An 18,234-nucleotide genomic window follows, 5' to 3' on the forward strand; every position below is an offset into this window, starting at 1 on the left:
GAGATTTCTGGCTGGGAAGTAGGGTAAATGAATGTGTCCTACACCTATGGTGAGCAGTCACAGCCTGAGGTTTAAGAAGCAGCTCACCCATACAAACTGTTCAACTGACCACAAATGACTTCTTTCTGTGATCTTTTTCAATATTTGACCAGTGCTCTTTTTCAATTTTCAGTTCTGCTTTGCTTTTGTGCTGCCAGTGCCCATCAGGCAGACAGGAGGTCCACAGAGCACACAGGCATTGATAACAGGAGGTATGGGGGGGCATTCTGGTATTAGTTTTAGATGTTGGGCCCGTCCTTTTGTTAATAGTTTAGCAATACATTGCTGATGATCTCCCCCACCATGTAATCTCTCTCCTTGACTTCCACACAGCACTGCCAGAAGTGTCTGCAATTTTGTGCCTGTGCTGCTTCTCTTGATGAGACCCAGGAAAAGGGGATGAGAGATATGTTATTGTGATGTTATCACTGTTACTGCCTAAGAACAGGATTACCAAAATACTTCTATTTCCTCTATTTCCTCTTTTGTGCTCATGCACGGATGTTCCTACTGATATTCCTTGAACTCCCCTGAAAAATAAAGAGTGTTTTATCCTATTCCCCAAGTGCCCAATACAAATGCAAATCAGCTCTGGGCCATTGGTTTGCTGTTTTTTTGTTGTTGTTTTTTTATTTTTTTTTTCTGTCTGGCCAGGATTGCTTGGCAGGTCTTTTCTCACTTGTTTCTTTTCCTCCCTTTCCTTTAGCTGGTATGTCCGAAGTGAGGTCCCCAGGAGGGTCAGAGACATGATTCATTCCCACACCTCTGCCCTCCTCTTCCTCCTCCTGTTGCCCAACTTGTGTCTTTATTAACCCTTTGAGCAAAAAGATCTGAAGGGCTAAAAATAAACCAGGGCTCAGCCAGATTCCCTAAAATAGGTGGGCCACACTTGTTCCAGGTGAGAACAAAGCCCTTTATGTTCCTGCTTTGTTGCTGCTCTATGCAGTTCATCTCTTGGACAAAATTCAAAATCTCAGTTATGGGGACCCAAGATCAGAGGGAGGAAGTGCTCTGAACTTTTCCATCACTTTAAATAAATCAGTGATATTTAGATAATAAACTACCTAAATGAGTGACTCATATATCCCACGAGTAGGATTTGAATAAGGGTGATGTAAAGTAGCGAGGCTGGTGAGAGTAACCAGTGCTCTAAACCCTTAGGGCAAAGCAAGTGCCTACTCACTTAGAAGATTCACGTACAATTTTTTAAAAAGGACAAATAGTAGACAAGGCTGCCAGGTTAAATTCACACCTGCCCTTTCTTCTTCTGCAATTGGCACATTCCATTATGTTCCCAAATTTCGGTCTGATGCCAACTCTCTGTGTCCTCAGCATCTCTTGCCTGTTTTAAAATACGTTACTTTAATTGTATTTAAAGCTGCAGCTGAACATATTTAAAGGTTATGTTGGATATGAACAGGATTACTACAGGGAGAAGTTCAAAATGATACACCAGCGTCAAAATTCAGCTCCAACAATCCGGCCAAAGGCAGCCTGAAGGTCCTGTGATCCTGAGCTGAGCACTGGTCAGGATCTTCGCCTTCCTCCCATGGGTTTCAGACCAACCAAGTACTTAAATACACACTGACTAGTGGTGGATGAGCAGCTCTTGCCTACCAAAATGTTCCTCCAATGGGCCTAGCATTTGGGATGACCTTAAACCCCAGCAAAGGGCTGGTGAAACCCAGGTGGGGCTGAGAGATGCAGCTTCCTTCCCTGCTTGGGTCCACAAAGGGGCTCAAGATCCCACAAATCTGCTGAGCCTGTGGGCCTGGCTTCATGTTGTGTGTTGGGGCCCCTGGAGACCAGGAGCTGTCTGCTGGGGTGAATGAATTTGTGTGGGAAACATCTGGGATCCAGTATGACTCCCTGCGTCCCTTTGTTGCCGTTTCCCATTTCCCAGGTGCTGATACCAAGCAGTTTATTCTGTCCTTAATGCTGCAGCTGAGCTTGCTCCTAAAAAAAAGAAACCAAAAAACCAAAAAATAATAATAAAAAAAACAAACCTCAAAGGGAAAAAATAATTTGTGTGGGTTTCCTCCTTCCCTTTTCATCTTCTTTCCTGCTGCTATTCATTTAGCATGAAATAACCCTCCAAATCAATCCGGAAGAGATCATTTGCAACTGTTGCTGTTTTCCCATTGCTAATTGCTGGTTTGAAATCCCATTCGAATCGCCCTGAATACACAGTCCAATGTTCCTAAGTTAAGTGTCTACCAGATATTTTTCCCGATGGGCTTTTATTTCCTTGCAAAAAACCCCACAAACAGCCAGTCCTGGATCACTGGTTGGATTTAATGGGACAATAGCATCTCCATAGTACATCTTGTTTCCGAAGCAGAGCAGTGTTTTGTCAGGAACTGACCTCTGCTGAGTTTCACAGGTCTGGCAGCATGTTTTGGTACTGGCAGAGCCAGAAATGAAGCAGTTAATTGCCCTACTGGGAAGGAGGAAATTTCTTGTAAAAATCCAGAATCTGGTTGAACAATGTGGCCTTTTATTTTTCAGCCTTGGAATCAAGCCTGGCTGCCCTTGTAAACAAAGAAAGGAAAGAATCACTGAACCAACCCAACGCATAAAAACTGACCACGTCTGTCTTTGAAGTTCCCTTTATGTTGTTTGGAAAACTTGGGATTATAGAGGTTTTTCTTTCTTTTTTTTTTTTTTTCTCCTCTTCTTCTTTTTAATTTTTTTTTCCTAGAAAAAGAGTGATGGAAGTTAAGGGAAACTTTTTCTTGAACAGAGCAGAAGTCATTAATTAAGTATCCCATTCAAACCCGAGGCACCGGCTCATCAATCAGATTTCTTATTAGCATTCTGATGACCCGCCTGACCCCCTGTCTCTGCACTGTCTGCATGACGACACCGAGCAGCAGACCACACACCGAACGGAGCAGGAGGATTATTCGACACTTTTCCTTGCTCCGGGGAGGGGGGACGGAGCTGGGAAGAGGAACGATGACTGACGTTGTTGTTTTGGGTTGAGGCGAGTCAATAAGTGGCTCCTGGAGAGCCTGGGAGGGGGACACCTGGGACAGGTGTCTGCTGCATGCACAGGGCTGCTTCGGGGTGGGACCTACAGCTGGGTGCTATCATGGGGTGTCTTTGCTCCCACCGTGGTCACAGGGAACTCAAATCCAGAGGGAAGAGCAGGATTTTAGCACAGTGACTGCTGTGCTGTTACTCCCGGGTAACCCCTGTCAGGAAATAATAGAAAATGTGCTGGTGGCTTTGGACTCCATAAGTAGGCTGTGTCCTCGGGAGGGGTAAGGGTCCCACATTACCCGTCCTCCAGCCCTTCTTCTTCCAAGTTATCCTAATTACAACCACTTATCTGATTCAATCTTTACACAACTGCTTTTGGGCAAGGTTTTATGTTAAAACAAGCCGAGGACAGTGACAGCAGCAAGCTGTGAGGTATGCACATCTTGAGAGGTTGAAGGAGTGTTGATTTAGATTAGGTATTAGAAAGAAGTTCCTTACACTGAGAGTATAGAGACACAGGTTGCCCAGAGAGGTGGTGGCTGCTCCATCCTTGGAAACATTCGAGGCCAGGTTGGATGGGGCTCTGAGCAGCCTGGACTAGTGGAAGGTGTCCCTGCTCATTGTCAGGGGTTGGACTAGGTGGCCTTTAATGGTCTCTTCCAACCCAAAATATTCCATGATCCATGTTTCTGTGATTCCATGATGGCCCTAACCAGGGTAGGCTGTGGCCAGTGGAGATAGGCAGCAGGGGTAGAGTGAATGATGTGCCCATGTGCCTGCCACAGGAATAGAACCAGGAATATGGCACTGCCCTTAGGGCAACTTATTACCAGGAGTTAGCTGAGATTGCTAAATGAGATTCATTTTGCCAAGTGCTCTTAAAACATTTTGACTATTTCTTTTTAAGATGGGCGTGCTGTTTTCCTATTTCTTCATTAGTTTCTGTTTTTCTTTCTCTTTTTCAAAAGCAAAAGTACAGTAATGTGTGGTGGATGGAGAAAAGGAAAACTGGAAAATGTGAATAAAATTGCAAAGTTTCTAAAGTATAGTTGGCTTGAACCTGACCAAGTGTCACATATTCTCCTTTAAGTCTCACAGCCCTGGAGAATTAACAGCACAGATAATCTCTGACCTTAGACAATATTCCCTGAGTCATGCTAAAACTAGTAGGGATTAGACACCTTTAGGAGTCCGATCCTCAATGTTTAGCCTAACAAGAAAAGTCCCTCTGGGCAGCAAATTGCATCTTCTCTCCAGCTACAGTTCCAGTGTATGAAACATCCTTGTCTTTGGGGCTCATCCTCAAGGCAGAGGGTTGCTGTGACAAAGGGAACACAAAGGTCCTTCCTGGAGATGCAAAGATGTACATCATTCTTTGCTGATAGAGGAGGAAATGGAGAGGGTGGCAGTGAAAGTGGGCAGCAGTTCCATCTGTCATGTTAAATAACAAAGCAGCACTGGGAGCCAATACCTGAACCCAGGGCTTCACAACCCATGCCTTTGGCACAAAGCCACAGGACCTCTTCAGCTTGCTGTCCCAATGGATCCTCAATTATTGGACACCAGAGTGAAGAATGCAAATCAACTTCTTCTGCACTGTGTTCTGAAATCAGCGTTTTGTTGTGGCTTAACCCCAGCCAGCAGCTCAGCCCCACACAGACACACACTCATTCCCCCCACCCCCACAACAGCGCAGGGAAGAGAATGGGAAGGGCAGAAGTGAGAAATAATGACAGTTTAATAGGTGAAGAAAAAGCTGCACGCACAAATAGAGCAAAATAAGGAATTCATTCCCCACTTCCTATGGGCAGGCAAGAGTTCAGCCATCCCCAGAGGAAAGCAAGTAATGGTGACTTAGAAATGTTTTCTTAAACATATCTGAACATCCCAGGCAGCCTCTGTAGCCCCAAGTGTCCAACTTTAGCTAATATTATACCATCCCCTCCTTGGCAAGTAACTGTTGCCCAGGGCCAGCAGGATCAGCTGGGGCAAGGATAAGGACAAGTCAGATATCAGACTATCAGTCAAAGTAGCTGGAAATTGGTTGCCTGGGCTACCAACACAGATGTATCTTCCATGTGCTCAGAAAGGGATCTGTATATCCCAGACACTTTTTAAAAGGCCATGTTTTTTCCTTGGTGATGGGAAGAGTGCCTTGACAGACAGCTCTTAATGATGGTGCCTGACCCAGGGCATCCACCCAAAGCTGCTTCTGGTCTCAGAGCCCTAAAGACTGATACCCCGTTGGGTTATTGCTGGCCCTCTCTACACAGCCCTTCATGTCATGGAGCAAACTGCGGATGGTGGGCATCAGACTGCGAGGCTCATCCCCACACCTCCAGCAAGCTGATTACTGCTGTGTATTCTGCAGCTGGGAAACACAGAAAGGAATTAAACTCATCACTTCCTGAAATGTTAAGGGGGTGGTTTAGATATTGACAATGAAGTCTAGTTTTCATGGTCCTTGTTAACCTAAGCAGTGCTTGATCTAGATCCTCCCTGAAGTGTCGGGTGGGGAGAGACTTGTATGTGGAAGATCAAAGAATGCATGGAATTGTGAGGAAGATGGCTCAAACTCCCTCCAACCTCTTTCCAGTGCAGCAAACAAGGAGGTGAGTTCAGCTGGGTACCAGTTTGGCGGCTGCTGTTCTGGTGCTGGACCAGGTATTGTTTGCAAAGATGGCATAAATTAAATTCCATGGAAAACAAATGAAACTGGATCTCTGGTGCCAGCAACTACTCTTATAATTTTGTAGCCTGTTCGCATTGCCTGGCAGATAATCACCATGACTAACATTTATCTGACACAGCCAATTTTGCCACCAAAATCTGTTTTCTGACCTTAGCTGACAGCTCTCCCTGCAATAGCATAAATGCTAACAAAGCTCTCCTAGAAAATAGATGAGGTTTGTGGACACTACAAAATCAAAATAAGATGTAATGAATGCCAGAGAACTGGATGGAGGGGCTGAGTGCCTGTTATTTCTCTGTCTTAGTGGTGGTTTCCTCCATCTGATTTGTTTATTCTGCTGTTGTCTGTTGTATGTTCAGATACAGGGAGACTTAGTGCAGTTAGATGGCCACGCTGGAGAATGAGCTGCCTGCCATACTCTTCATGATGACTTCTGGGCTTCCTTCCACTGTGATTTTCTCTATTTCCAAGAGGTCTATAAGGTAGGAAAAGCTGGTACAAGGGTTTGGCAATGTAGGGGTTCAATCAGGGTTCAGGTGAACTGTCAAGATTGAAGAAAGGACAGGTTTATCTTTTAGCAGCAATTTGGGCTGTTCACCATGGAAATGCATGTGATGCTGGCTACAGACAGTGGTGGGAGCTGGGGTTGACACAGGGAAAAAAGAAGGACCATGAGACATGTACACAGGTCTGCCTGTGGCTCATTAGCAGATTTCTAATCTAACAAGATTCTGCTGTCCTGACCAATTCCCTCTGAAACTGACCCAAGTTTCTATAGATCTCCACTCAAGTCACGAGCATTATAAACCCCCAGTTTGTCCTCTGGGACACGGACTGGGCAGGATCTCAAGGAGTCCTTGCTGGATAGATATGGGAACGTTTTATCCACAATGATTTTTTAATCACCTGATAGTTGTCTTTCTAAGAACAAAATTCGTCAAGTGAATTTGCCCACCCCTTCCAAAATTCTGTTAACAGTCCTTCTGTCCTTTCTCCTTCTGATTCTTCCTCCATGAAGCCCATACCATCCCATGAACCAAAATCATGCTTCTAAGGGAAACCACCTTTAAATAGTTCATCTAGGCCATGTGTTAACTCTGCAGTGGTCCACACCTAGTGGTCCCCACCTGAACATCAGCGATGAAAGCTCCAGACTGCAGAGATGGCATTTTTGCACAAAAAAAAAAATCACCAGATGTACTCCAAACAGGTATACATACCTTCCTCTTGGTAAAATTGAGTGTTTGTATTTCCACACCTTCATGTCCAGCTGTTTGTGAGGGTGACAGGCTCAGAACTGGCTTGACTCATTGGCAAAAGTGCCCACCCTATCTGTGCCTGAGGATGTAGTCTGAATCCTCTCATCCCTCAGGGTTTTCCAGTGGATTCTATTCTTCCTCCTTGTGATGCCACTAGAAGACTGAATTTTGTTGATATTGGTGAGTGCCCCCATCCAAGCTGAATGACTGCTTCATATTCCCTTTCAGATCCTTCTTAACTGTCCTTTTCCATAGGCCCACAATAAATAATTAGAAGTTGTTTGGAAGATAATGCCTTTCCTCACCTTCGTTTTCCTGAGCATTCAGTCATATGAACAAAGTTTACTACATCTGGCAACTATTTGTTGTAGTGTCTGTACATATTTGGCATGAGGTTAATTATGGATGTTTTGATATATTAGGAGACTTTCTAAACTTAAACTGGGAGTAGGAGAGATTAGATAACCTGGAGATTTTGGAGAGAGAGGTGCTCTGTGTTTTTTCCCCTTCTAACTTGTGTCTCAGTCCAGTTTAAACCTGCAATGAACAGAAGCAAGTACTGGAGGGGAGTTTCCCTATCAAAAAGAAGTGTGGTGACCTCTGGACTTCAAAAAACCATTTTCAGGACATTTTGGGCAATTGCCTGCACTGGTTTGACACTTGTAGCTCCAATGGATGTTGGGTCAAGTTGGCAGATACCCTGAGTTCTTCAGAACTGGTTGAGATTAGTTTGATTAGGTTGATAATGGGGCCCCTTTCAAGGTCAGCAGGAAAGCAAGGTCAGCAGCCTCACTGAAATAGGACAGGGAAGTTACTCTAGAGCTTCCCGTTTCTCCCCATGAATAAGAGATTAGGGGTGAGATCATGTAGGGGTGAGATCATCTTTGACAACCACAGTCAACGGCTTCTGAGTATTTCTAGTTTGGTTGTCAGTGTCTGCATTTGGCAATCTGGTGGGCAGGGCCTCGTGGTCCTTACGGAGGTCCTTGCCTAGCTGGATCACGGCTGTGGCGATGGCTGTGCCCATTTGGGCTGGCACAGCCGGGCTCCTCCTGTGGCTGCACACAGAGGGAACAACGAGACCCTTGCACAGCTGGCACGAGGGAGGGTGGGAAGCAAGCAAACAAACACTCCATCCTCCAGCTGGGAACCCCTGAAGGTTCCTTTCCTGAAGGAAGACGAGAGCATTAACACATGGAGAGGGCAAAGCTCAGATGTGGTATTGGAGGCCCAAGCCGTGGAGAAGGAGCTGCCAGACCCCACCTGGCATGGACCCCGCAGCAGCCCCCAACACGCCTGGCGGTCCGGACACGCTAAGCAAGGAGCAGCACGTTCCCACCGCCGGGCACGCCGCGATATGACGGCGTGCCAAAGGATCCTTTGGGAGCTGAAGGAGGGGGGAATATCCTGGCATAGAATTTAAAATGTGCTCTAACCTTTTCTGCAAACTGAAAGCAAGAAAAATGCTCATAAAACTAGTCTTTGTGCACAGAAAGAAGTCCGTTTTTATACTGTTGCTAAGTTCCTTATTGTTTTCTGGCTGTTTTTTGTGTTTCTGTGGCAGCCTTTTCTGTGGGGCTCTTTCAGTGACTTAGCTATATTGGCCTGCAGATAATTAGATCAGTGCTATCATTTTCACTGTCCTTTTTCCTCTGGAGCTATTTGCATGATAATGGCAGTTTGTGTGACTCTCTCCCTCCGTCTCCCTCTCTCTTTTAACCAGACACCATTTCTAAACATGAAATAATTCAGGGAACAATCTGTGAGTGGCTCTGTTAAGAAAAGACTGAAAACATCTGGTTAAGAAAACATTTCTGGTAACCAAGAATCCAATAATTATGTCAGCTACAGCTTTAAAAAATAGGTATTTCCTTAACAGCATTTTTAGTCTATATTTTAGTCTATATACAGTATTGGCCGTATGCAAAGCTCCTAACTGCAGTATACCTCCACTCTGGGTATATATATCTTTATTATATGTTTATCTAGACAATTTATAGGCAAATAAAATACTAGAGTTTAATTTCCTAACGAAACCTATGACAGGTACCATTTAAAAGGCAGCTGTGCTCCACAAACTGGTTCTGAACCCCTCTTGCTGTGAACAAAGTTGTTCATTCTGCAAGATATGCCCAAATCTAAGCAGGAGAGCAAACCCATTGAAACCCAGAGCTTGTCCTGGTTGACTGAAACTGGTGTTGCAGTGATTTAGGGTCTGGGGCTTCCCATGGGAGAATGCATCATGGCCAATGGTGGGCCAAGGAAGCTCTTTCTGCAGGAGCAGTCTCCTGCCATGCCCAGGTCCTGCAGACCAATGGCCATCTCAGCCTCCAGGCTGTGCCATACCACTGAGAAGATTATTTTTGCTGTAAGAAAGGGGTCTTGGGACCAATTCCTTCTCCTGATGAGATTAAACTCCCTGAAGGCATACAGGGAGAAAATAAATAGTGGGGAAAAAAAAAAAAGAATGTTAATAAAATTGGTCCTGGTATCTGAGGACCATGAAATTAATTTGGGATTTTGATTTCCCTGTGGCAGCTCAGACAAGGAACATCAACTGATCTACACCAAACAGTTTTTCACATGGATCTTCGTGTCACTCCGGAAAAAACGTATTCCTGGTCTGGCCCCAGATCTTGGAGGGCCCCTCAGAGCAGCCCAGTGCTGCAGTGGATGGGTGGTAAGGCTGGGAATAGAAAATCATATTTGCCTGTTAAGCTTATTAAAGATAACTTGAAATTTTCTGATAGGAAATTTTTTGATAAGCAAAATGAAACACAGTTTTGATAGCTTTCTAAGTTAAAAATAAAACAATTAAAATTTCCACAATGTTTTTTCTTTTCATGAGAAAAAGATTCTTGTAAAGAAGCAAGGTTTAACCAGTTTTCATTTATTATAATTAATTAACTAATTATTTTTATTTAAATACTGGAACGTGTTGCTGAACAGTATTTTTACAGATGAACTTGTGCTGCAAATATAACAACTGTAACACACCAGATAAAAATTCCCTGTGGGTAAGTGTCTGTGAGGATTGGGTTCTGTTGTTGTCTGCCATGAGGTCACACAGAATCGCAGAATGGTTTGGGTTGGAAGGGACCTTAAAGATCTAATTCCAAACACCTACCTTGGGCAGGGACACCTTCCACTACACCAAACTTCTCAGAGCCTCATGCAGCCTGGCTTTGAACACTTCCAGGGTTGAGACACCTACAGCCTCTCTGGGCAATCTATGCCAGAGCCTCACCACTCTCACACTGAAGAATTTCTTTCTTATATCTAACCTAAACCTATCTTCTACCAGTTTAAAGCCATTCCCCCTCGTCTTGTCACTCCATGCACTTGTGGAAACTCCCTATCCATCTTCTCTTGTAGCCTCTTCAGGTACTGGAAGGTGCTTGAAAGTTTCCACAGAGCCTTCTCCTCTCCAGACTGATCCATCAGCTGAGCTGCACCACGTGTTTTTGATACACTTTAAGGAGCAGTAAAAGTTATGATAACACTTCTGTGGTCAGAGGTACCTGAAAATCACCTTCAAGTCAGAGAGAAGTCACCTCCAAGGCAGCATGGCTGAAGCATCATTTGAGAGCTGCCCAGAGCAGGAGAGTGTGCTGATCCCAGGCCGCAGGAGAGCTGGAAGGACAAGCAGAGCTCAGCTCACAGCTACATGGAGCAAAGATGCCACAAATCATATTAAGATTTTGGCATGGGGTTTCCTGGCTCAAGAAAATTGATTATTCACAGAGGGCAGAGACAGGGACTGGCTTACCTGAGTCATGAGAATTGCTGATGTCCAGCAGTTCTGAACATTAGATCCATCAACCAGAGTCATTCATCACTTAATGAAATTCAGAGGAAATGCCTTCACTGGGAATTGGACCAGGTCCTTACTTCAGAGCATAAATACTGAAAGAGAAAGCTTCTTCCTGAAACCCTGTTGCCAAGCTGTGTGTGACCACAATCACACCACAGACAGCACCTGGCCCTCCTGTGCTCTCCCCTGTGCTGTGGGCAGTGCATGCCCAGACCCCAGGAGGGACACTGAACACCTTTGGCATCAGTGGCCATTCTGAGATACATGAAGGCTCTTTTGTAGCATTTTCAAATCCTCACTATTTGCATCAGGTAAGGTTTGAGGAGCCCTTGTCCTCTCCAAAGGTGTGTAGCACCTCCTCAAAGTCTGTCAGGGACCAGGAGATCAAACGAGGTGGTTTCTGCCAAGGAAAAAAAAAAAAAAAATTAGAGGGAAGATAGTCTGCAGCAAACAAGGCAGTGCTTGACATTACTTGCTGTCTGATAGCATTTCACATTTCATCCAAGCAGCAACCTGAACTATTAGAGGAATAAAGGAAGGAATTTGATCCCCACACATTTGCCTTCAGAAATGTCTCTGAGTGAAGATAAAACCCTGAAAATTTCAAGAACAGAGGACCAAAAAAAAAAAAAAATTCTCAATAGTATGAAAAGTAGTTTATTTTCTAATTATTTTTATGTATTTTTAAATGTTTCCTCATAGAATATTTCTACTAGTAGCCAAGTGCCAGATTATGAGCAGGACTTAATGAAAGAAAATTACAATTTCAACTCCCAAAACTCTTTCCTGAAAATGCCAGTGGTGCTTTTTGCACAGTTCTTGTACTGGTGACTTACCAGTACAAGAGGTGGCTTATCAACTTATTAAATGCACTAATTTTTTGACAGACAAGTTCATGATTTTGCAATTCTTGTGGAATTTTGATCCACTCCAGGTAATTTATAATCAAACTTTGTATAATTATACACAATTTTGGTGGAAGACTGACTTATTTCAGCTAATTTTAGCATTCTTCCTGAATGCTCCATGTTTTCAGAGTATGAAAAAATATTAAGCCCACTGAAAGTAGCTTCAGTGAAGAGCTGAAAGCCTGCTGCCATCACCTTATATATTATATACAAGATTTGAACAAAAATCACAATATTATGAAGAAGATGAGGGTTTCTCTAATCAGGAAGTTTACCTGAGGAAAAAATAGCTACAGTGTGAAATGTGAAAGCAACACTAAGTTTTTTAAGCCGGTGCTGAGGTTTCTTTTCAGATGAGCTGCCCCAGGAATTAGATTGGACATGGTCCTTCCCCCACTGCATGCTGCTTCTGATCTTGTCCTTAAGCTTCCAGTCTACCTTCACATAGATAGATTCTCTTCACAATATTTCATATATAAGGTACAGAACACAGGTGAGGAACAGGATTTAAAATTGTCCAGATGAAGGAGAGTGAGATGGCTGTGATGGAAGAGGTCATTCACTGCTCCAGATTTACACTGGAGTAACCTCACTGAAATAAAGAATTTCACTCCTCCACAACCAAGAGTTGGGTCAGGCTCAGCTGAATGATGGACTTCTGTGCTCATTCAGAAGATTAAATTGAGTCTCCTGCATGTACCTGTTTTACAGCTAAGTCCTGCACACCTCACATGGGCAAAAACAACCGCTGCATTATGAGCAATGTGATGACAAAACTGGACATGGAAGGACTGGACTGCATAGCACCACAGAATTTCAGAAAATACTGGCAAACTGGAAATAAAGTATCTCCCCAATGACTTCATGAATCCAGCTCCAGTAGAAACTTCGCCTATATAAAGTTGATGGGATGAGGGATCTGCATACAAATACTAAATTTATGCTGAGGGGACTAAATTTGGCCTAAGTGGAATATGCCTTTTATCTCTTCTGATTTTACTGAGTATTTCATTGCAATTCTTTTTTTATTAGTGGAAAAGCAAATCAGGATGTTTTAAAATTGTTCCCACTGTTGTGAGTATAAACTTCCTGAAGATTTTAGCCTGTTTGCAAGAGATTGAATAAAATAAAGATTTTTTTTTTTTAGGTCAACATTTTCTTCTGGCAGACTGAGCCTGAAGTGCACTTTATTTCCCTTTAATTTAACAGCTCCAGCAGCTTTTCCAGTTAAATCGACTGTTCATTATTGAGCCCATTTATGAAGGGCTGTGCAGTGCAGTTTAATGAATCCCTGGCACAAAGCTCCCTTTCAGTGTAGGGAAAGAATAGCAGCCTATTTAGGTCCTGTAGGGCTGTATGTCAAAGGCTGCCTATAATACTTGTCAGGGAAGGGCAGAAATTCCCACTGATATAAGAATGTGCAAGAAATCAACTTTCACAACCAACTCACCGATTAAGACGCGATCAGGAAATGAGTCTGTAGGTTGGGAGCAGTGACACCTGTTTGGGCAGCCAGATTTTCCCATAACTTGATAACCATATGGGCCATACAACCAGGAAGGAAAAAAAAAAAAAAAAAAAGAAAGAAAAAGCCCTCCCTCCCCTGTTGCAGAGATTTTCTTATTTTCACGCTGCCTTCCTGATGCTACGATGAAAGGAAAATGGGTGCTGTGAATTGTGAGAGCTGGGCTCAGTGCTGGGTTTGGTTCGCCTTCCCTTGGAGAAGGTTTTGCTAGTGATCATAAAATCACGGAACATTTTGGGTTGGACAGGACTGTAAAGATCTCCTGGTTCCAACCTCCCTGCAGTGAGCAGGGACGTCTTCAACAAGACCAGCTTGTTCAAAGCCTCATCCAACCTGGCCTTGAACACTTCCAGGGATTGGGAATCAACTCTGGGCAACTTGTGCCAGCGTTTCACAACTCTCGTCATAAAACATTTCTTCCTTCAGACTTCCATCAGCCTGAATCTATTTCCTTTTAGTGATGAGGCACAGCGTGAAATGTTTCCTTCAGGCTGATTCCCAGTGGGATCCTGCCCCTGCATGGCAGAGGATTTACCCTGGGGTTGGACACTGAGATGGGCAGCCCCATGAGCATCAGGAGGGCAGACAGAGCTTTCTACAACTGGCTCCAGTGAGGAGCAGCTCCCAGAAGTGCTGGCACTGTAACACGGCCCTCGTCTATGCAAGGCTTGCTTGCTTGTGGAAACTGCTCTTCTTGTCCAGCTTGGTCTGCAAGGATAACAAATTGTTCTTGTGAAGGGCTTGACTGTGCGGCCATGAGCTCAATCTATGGCATCAGTGATCAGGGCATGCCCCTACTCCCTTTGATTCTCAGAGTGACTGTGCCCTGGTTCTCTAAAAAAGCCAAGCTCGATGCCAAGAGCGTAATTCTCAGAAGCCTTGCTTTAACTCCCAGAGGTGGTTGAGATGCTGCTCCCTATAATAAGCAAGCAAATTAACAAAACCAGATAAATTTCCTACACAAAAGTGGGCAAAAAATTAGCAGTAGAACCCCTGGAGCCTGTTAGCATTGAGTGCTCTCCTGTGGGATGAAGGTTTGGGGTGGAGGAAGCAATTCTGCAGCCACTTCACTCAGTCTGTCGGGGGTAAAGTAGAGGGAAAAGGACATCTGGTCCAAAATTTTGCCTGGGCTTGTGGCTATTTTGTGGGTCTAATCCCAGCATTTCCTGGACATTAGACCCTGGCAGTGAGCTGAGGTGCATAGCTGGGCCTGAGAGTCACCATGAGTGTGCTGAGCATCAGCATCCTGAATGAGCACAGGCAGAAGACAAGCAGGCTCATACAGCTGCTAGAAAAGAGATATGTTTTGCAGGAATTACCGAACTGCTATTTCCTTGGAAAAAAAAAAAAAATCAAGTTTCTTTACAAGTTGTTGACATCATGTGGCTTAGCAAATTTCCCTCCAGGCATTGCCCAACTTGGGGTAATCAGCTCTGCCTGAGAGAACACAGAGAATAAGCATGTTTAATGCAATTATGAAGGCTTTCTAAATCTCCAGATCTGGTTGAGAATATGTAAATTCAGCTGCTTAGCACAACTGAATGCAAACTTTCCTTTGCATGCCTGACAATTGTTTTAATACTCTCCAAGTTTTAGGAGGTAATAAAGTCTCCCGCTAAACCGTAGCTGAGCTCTCAAAGCTGTTTAATTGAATGAATTCAGCCTTACAGAAGAGAAGCTGGGGCTTTCAGCTCTTTTTTTAGCCGAGCCACCGGATATTTAGCCACTCTGCATATAATACCACCCAGACTCATTAACAAACTCTTTAGACAAGCTAAGGAATATTGCTGCTACAATGCTGAAGCAGATACTAATTTGAGGACAACTTTGTTGCCGCTCTATTTGAAAAAATTTGTGTTGCTCACATAAGAAACAGTCCAAGACTGTCTGCACATCTGTGAAGGAGAGTGACCCCCACTCTCCAGACTTATGTGCAGTTCAAAGTGGCCTCACAGAGGATGCAAAACTATCTAGTGGAGCACAGAGGCGATGTATATGTTGTTCCTTACATTTTCTCATCAATAAGGGAACTTGGAGCAGGCTGCAAAGCTTGACAGGGCTTGACAGGGCCTGAGGGTAACAGCTCGGGTCGCTAATCCCTGTCAGTTGTATTCGAGCTAAGTAGTTTAAATCCACCTTCTATGTAGACATACTCATTCTGACATGGACAGATACATAAACTTCCCGTAGCCCTCTGTCTATCAGGGTTTTTTTTGCTTCAATTACACAGTTACACTCAGAGCAAGTCCCCAAATAAGAGACTCTGGGAGACTCTAGCTAAGCAAGTTTTACAAAGGAGACCTGGTCCAGACGTGCTGGCACCCAAGCCAAGGCTGTGTGTGGGACTGTGAGGTTCTGCCTGCCACTGAGACCAAGAAAATCAGAATTCTTGTTTTGTCGAGGGTATTGAGCCTTCTTTTCCTCACATGAAATATGTTATTTCTCCTTTCTCCTTGCAATACTTGCTTTGCATTCAACAAGTATTTCAAACCACAGTGAGGTGAATTTGGCTGGTTTTTCCATTTTACCACTAATTACAGTCCTAGGAGCCTGTCTCACTTTCCTTCTGCAGTTTTGCTTTTGGTTTTTTCTTTCCAATACAAAACCGCTGCATTTCTAATGAATTGATGCAGACTATGAAAACCTACTTTTATTATATTCCAAGTCAGATACGGATCTTTATTCAAATCTGGACATATAAAATCACTCAACATAAATCTGGAGCTGGGTTGAGGGTTGTTCTGCATCAATGTGAGACTTTTCCAAAGGTGAATTGAAATACCTTTTCCTCATATAAAAGACAAGACAGTTCCTTCAGGAGCTGTTACCAGTACTTTAAGTAACCACTTCACTAACTTTTCTACCTTCTGTATGGAAGATTTATACTGCTGCTTCACTAAATCCACGCAACACCACAAGCATGGTGGTCTAGTGGAAAGTGTCCTTGCCCACTTGTAGGGGAGCTGGACTAGATGATCTTTGAAGTCCCAGTCCAACCAGCACATGATTCTGTGACTTTAACTCCATACACCCCAGTCATTTGAAATCTCTACTGGATCACAGCTCTGAATTTTCTTAGGACTAGACTAGACAGAGAATACTATGCTGTGTAATGTGCATAGCAATGAGCTTGGGAAAAAGCATCCTTTACAAATCAATTTAAGTGTGTGTATCCTGGCGGCTGCCAGAGCAAGACCATGTCCCCGCGCCCTTCCACCCGGAGCCGTGCGAGCGCCGGGCTGACCCCAGGCAGAGGAACATGTTTTCTGCCAGCTGAGAAACTGCAGGAGGGGGGAACAAGACCGACAGGGTCTGGAGGATGCTGCGCACCTGCTCTGGGGTGACTCCGTGTGTTTGGTCAGGGGATGCCCGCGCGCCTGTCCGGGGTGAGAGTGCACACCTGCGCCGCGGAGCTGCCTCTGTGCCTCTCGGGGCGGGTGTGTCCAAGCCCCGGGTGTGATGCTCGTCCCGCCCCGCCGCGGCTGATGTTCCCGCCCGGGTCGGTGGTGGGTGGGTGCAGCCAGCCCGCACCCGGGCAGTGGGCAGGGAGGCGGGGAGGGCCGGGGCCAGCCCCGCTCTGATCCCTCCTCCTCCTCCTTCCCCGCCCGCCGCCTTTTCCCCGCTGCCGCCGCCGCCGCCCGCCGGGCGCATCCCAGCGGAGTCTGTCGGAACTCGGGGCGGCGGCGTTCGCCGCCGGCCATGGCCGTGCCCGCCGCGCTGCTCAGCCCCCACCACCTCCTCTCCTTCTGCTTCCCCGCCGCCGGCGGGCTCCTGGGCTATGCCGACCTGGAAAAGGGTTACGAGGGCGGCGGCGGCGACGCGGGGGACTTTAGAGAAGCCACCCGGGACCTGCTGAGCTTCATCGACTCGGCTTCCAGCAACATCAAGCTGGCGCTGGACCGGCCGGTGAAGTCCCGGCGGAAGGTGAACCACAGGAAGTACCTGCAGAAGCAGATCAAGCGCTGCACCGGCATCATCGCCGCCGCCTCCCCGCCGCCCGCGCCGCCGCCCGCCGCCTGCCCCGCCAGGCCCCCGCCGCGCCGGGAGCCCGCGCAGGCGGCCGGCAGCAGCCTCCAGAGCAAGAGCCTGGCCGCCCTCTTCGGCTCCCTGCAGCGGGGCCGGGGCGCGGCGGGCGGCGCCGAGGCGAGGGCGGGCGGCGGCGGCGCGGGAGGCGGGGAGAAGGCGGCGGGCGGCCCGCGGAAGGTGCCGCTGCGGGACCGCAACCTGCCGCCCTCCTTCTTCACCGAGCCGGCGCTGCCCGGGCCCGCCGCCCGCGGGCCGCCCGCCAAGGAGCCGGAGAAGGGCGGCGGGGGCGCGGAGGCCGCCGAGTTCTTCGAGCTGCTGTGCCCCGAGTACGGCGCGCTGCTGCCCGAGCACGCCGTCCCGACCGACGGCTTCGGCGGCCGCCTGCCCGCCGAGCTGGGGCTGGAGCACGGGCTGTACGAGCTGCCGCTGCCCGCCGGGCCGCACCCGCTGCTGGGCGGGCTGCTGTACCCCGAGCCGCCCTGGAGCCCGGCCGCGCCCTGCAGCCCGCCCAGGAAGGCTCCGACCGAGCCGCTGCGCCCGCTCTACCCCGGAGGCGCGGAGTCCGTGCCCGGCGGCGGCGGCGGCGAGGAGCCCGGCGGGCACCTGCCCGCAGGGTTCGCCTCCTTCTTCCCCGAGTGCCCGCTGCCCCCGCCGCAGCCGCCCTACGACTACGGCGGCGGGTACCACCGCGGGGGCTACCCCGGGCTGTAGGGCGGCCGGGGCTCGGGGTCCGTCGGGACGGCAGGCGGGGAGCGCGGCCCGGAGCCCCCGCGGGTGCGGGCGGACGGACGCTGGGGCAGCGCGGAGGCCGGACGGGGCTCCGAACGCCCCGCTGCGTGTGAGAGCCCCGCAGCCGATACCGCGGCCACGGCCCCCGCAGGATTCACCTTTGGGCTCTGCCAGTCTCCTTCTCCTGCGGTTTGGGCGACGCTGCAAATAAAATGTGAAACTTTGGGTTTCTTCAGGTGTTTTTGTAGCGGCCGGTG

General features: G+C 47.0%; 1 protein-coding gene across 1 annotated transcript; it reads left to right on the forward strand.

Annotated features, from left to right (window-relative positions):
• Nucleotides 1–13,977: 13,977 nt before the first annotated feature.
• Nucleotides 13,978–17,959, forward strand: FAM181B (family with sequence similarity 181 member B). The gene is given in 5 exon segments (XM_062514904.1): nt 13,978–14,085; nt 16,532–16,607; nt 16,610–16,723; nt 16,726–16,749; nt 16,752–17,959. Coding segments are annotated over 5 exon segments (1,530 nt in total).
• The last annotated feature ends 275 nt before the right edge of the window (nt 17,960–18,234 follow it).

This window comes from Cinclus cinclus, chromosome 2 (genome assembly GCF_963662255.1).
Source record: "Cinclus cinclus chromosome 2, bCinCin1.1, whole genome shotgun sequence".
NCBI lineage: Eukaryota > Metazoa > Chordata > Aves > Passeriformes > Cinclidae > Cinclus > Cinclus cinclus.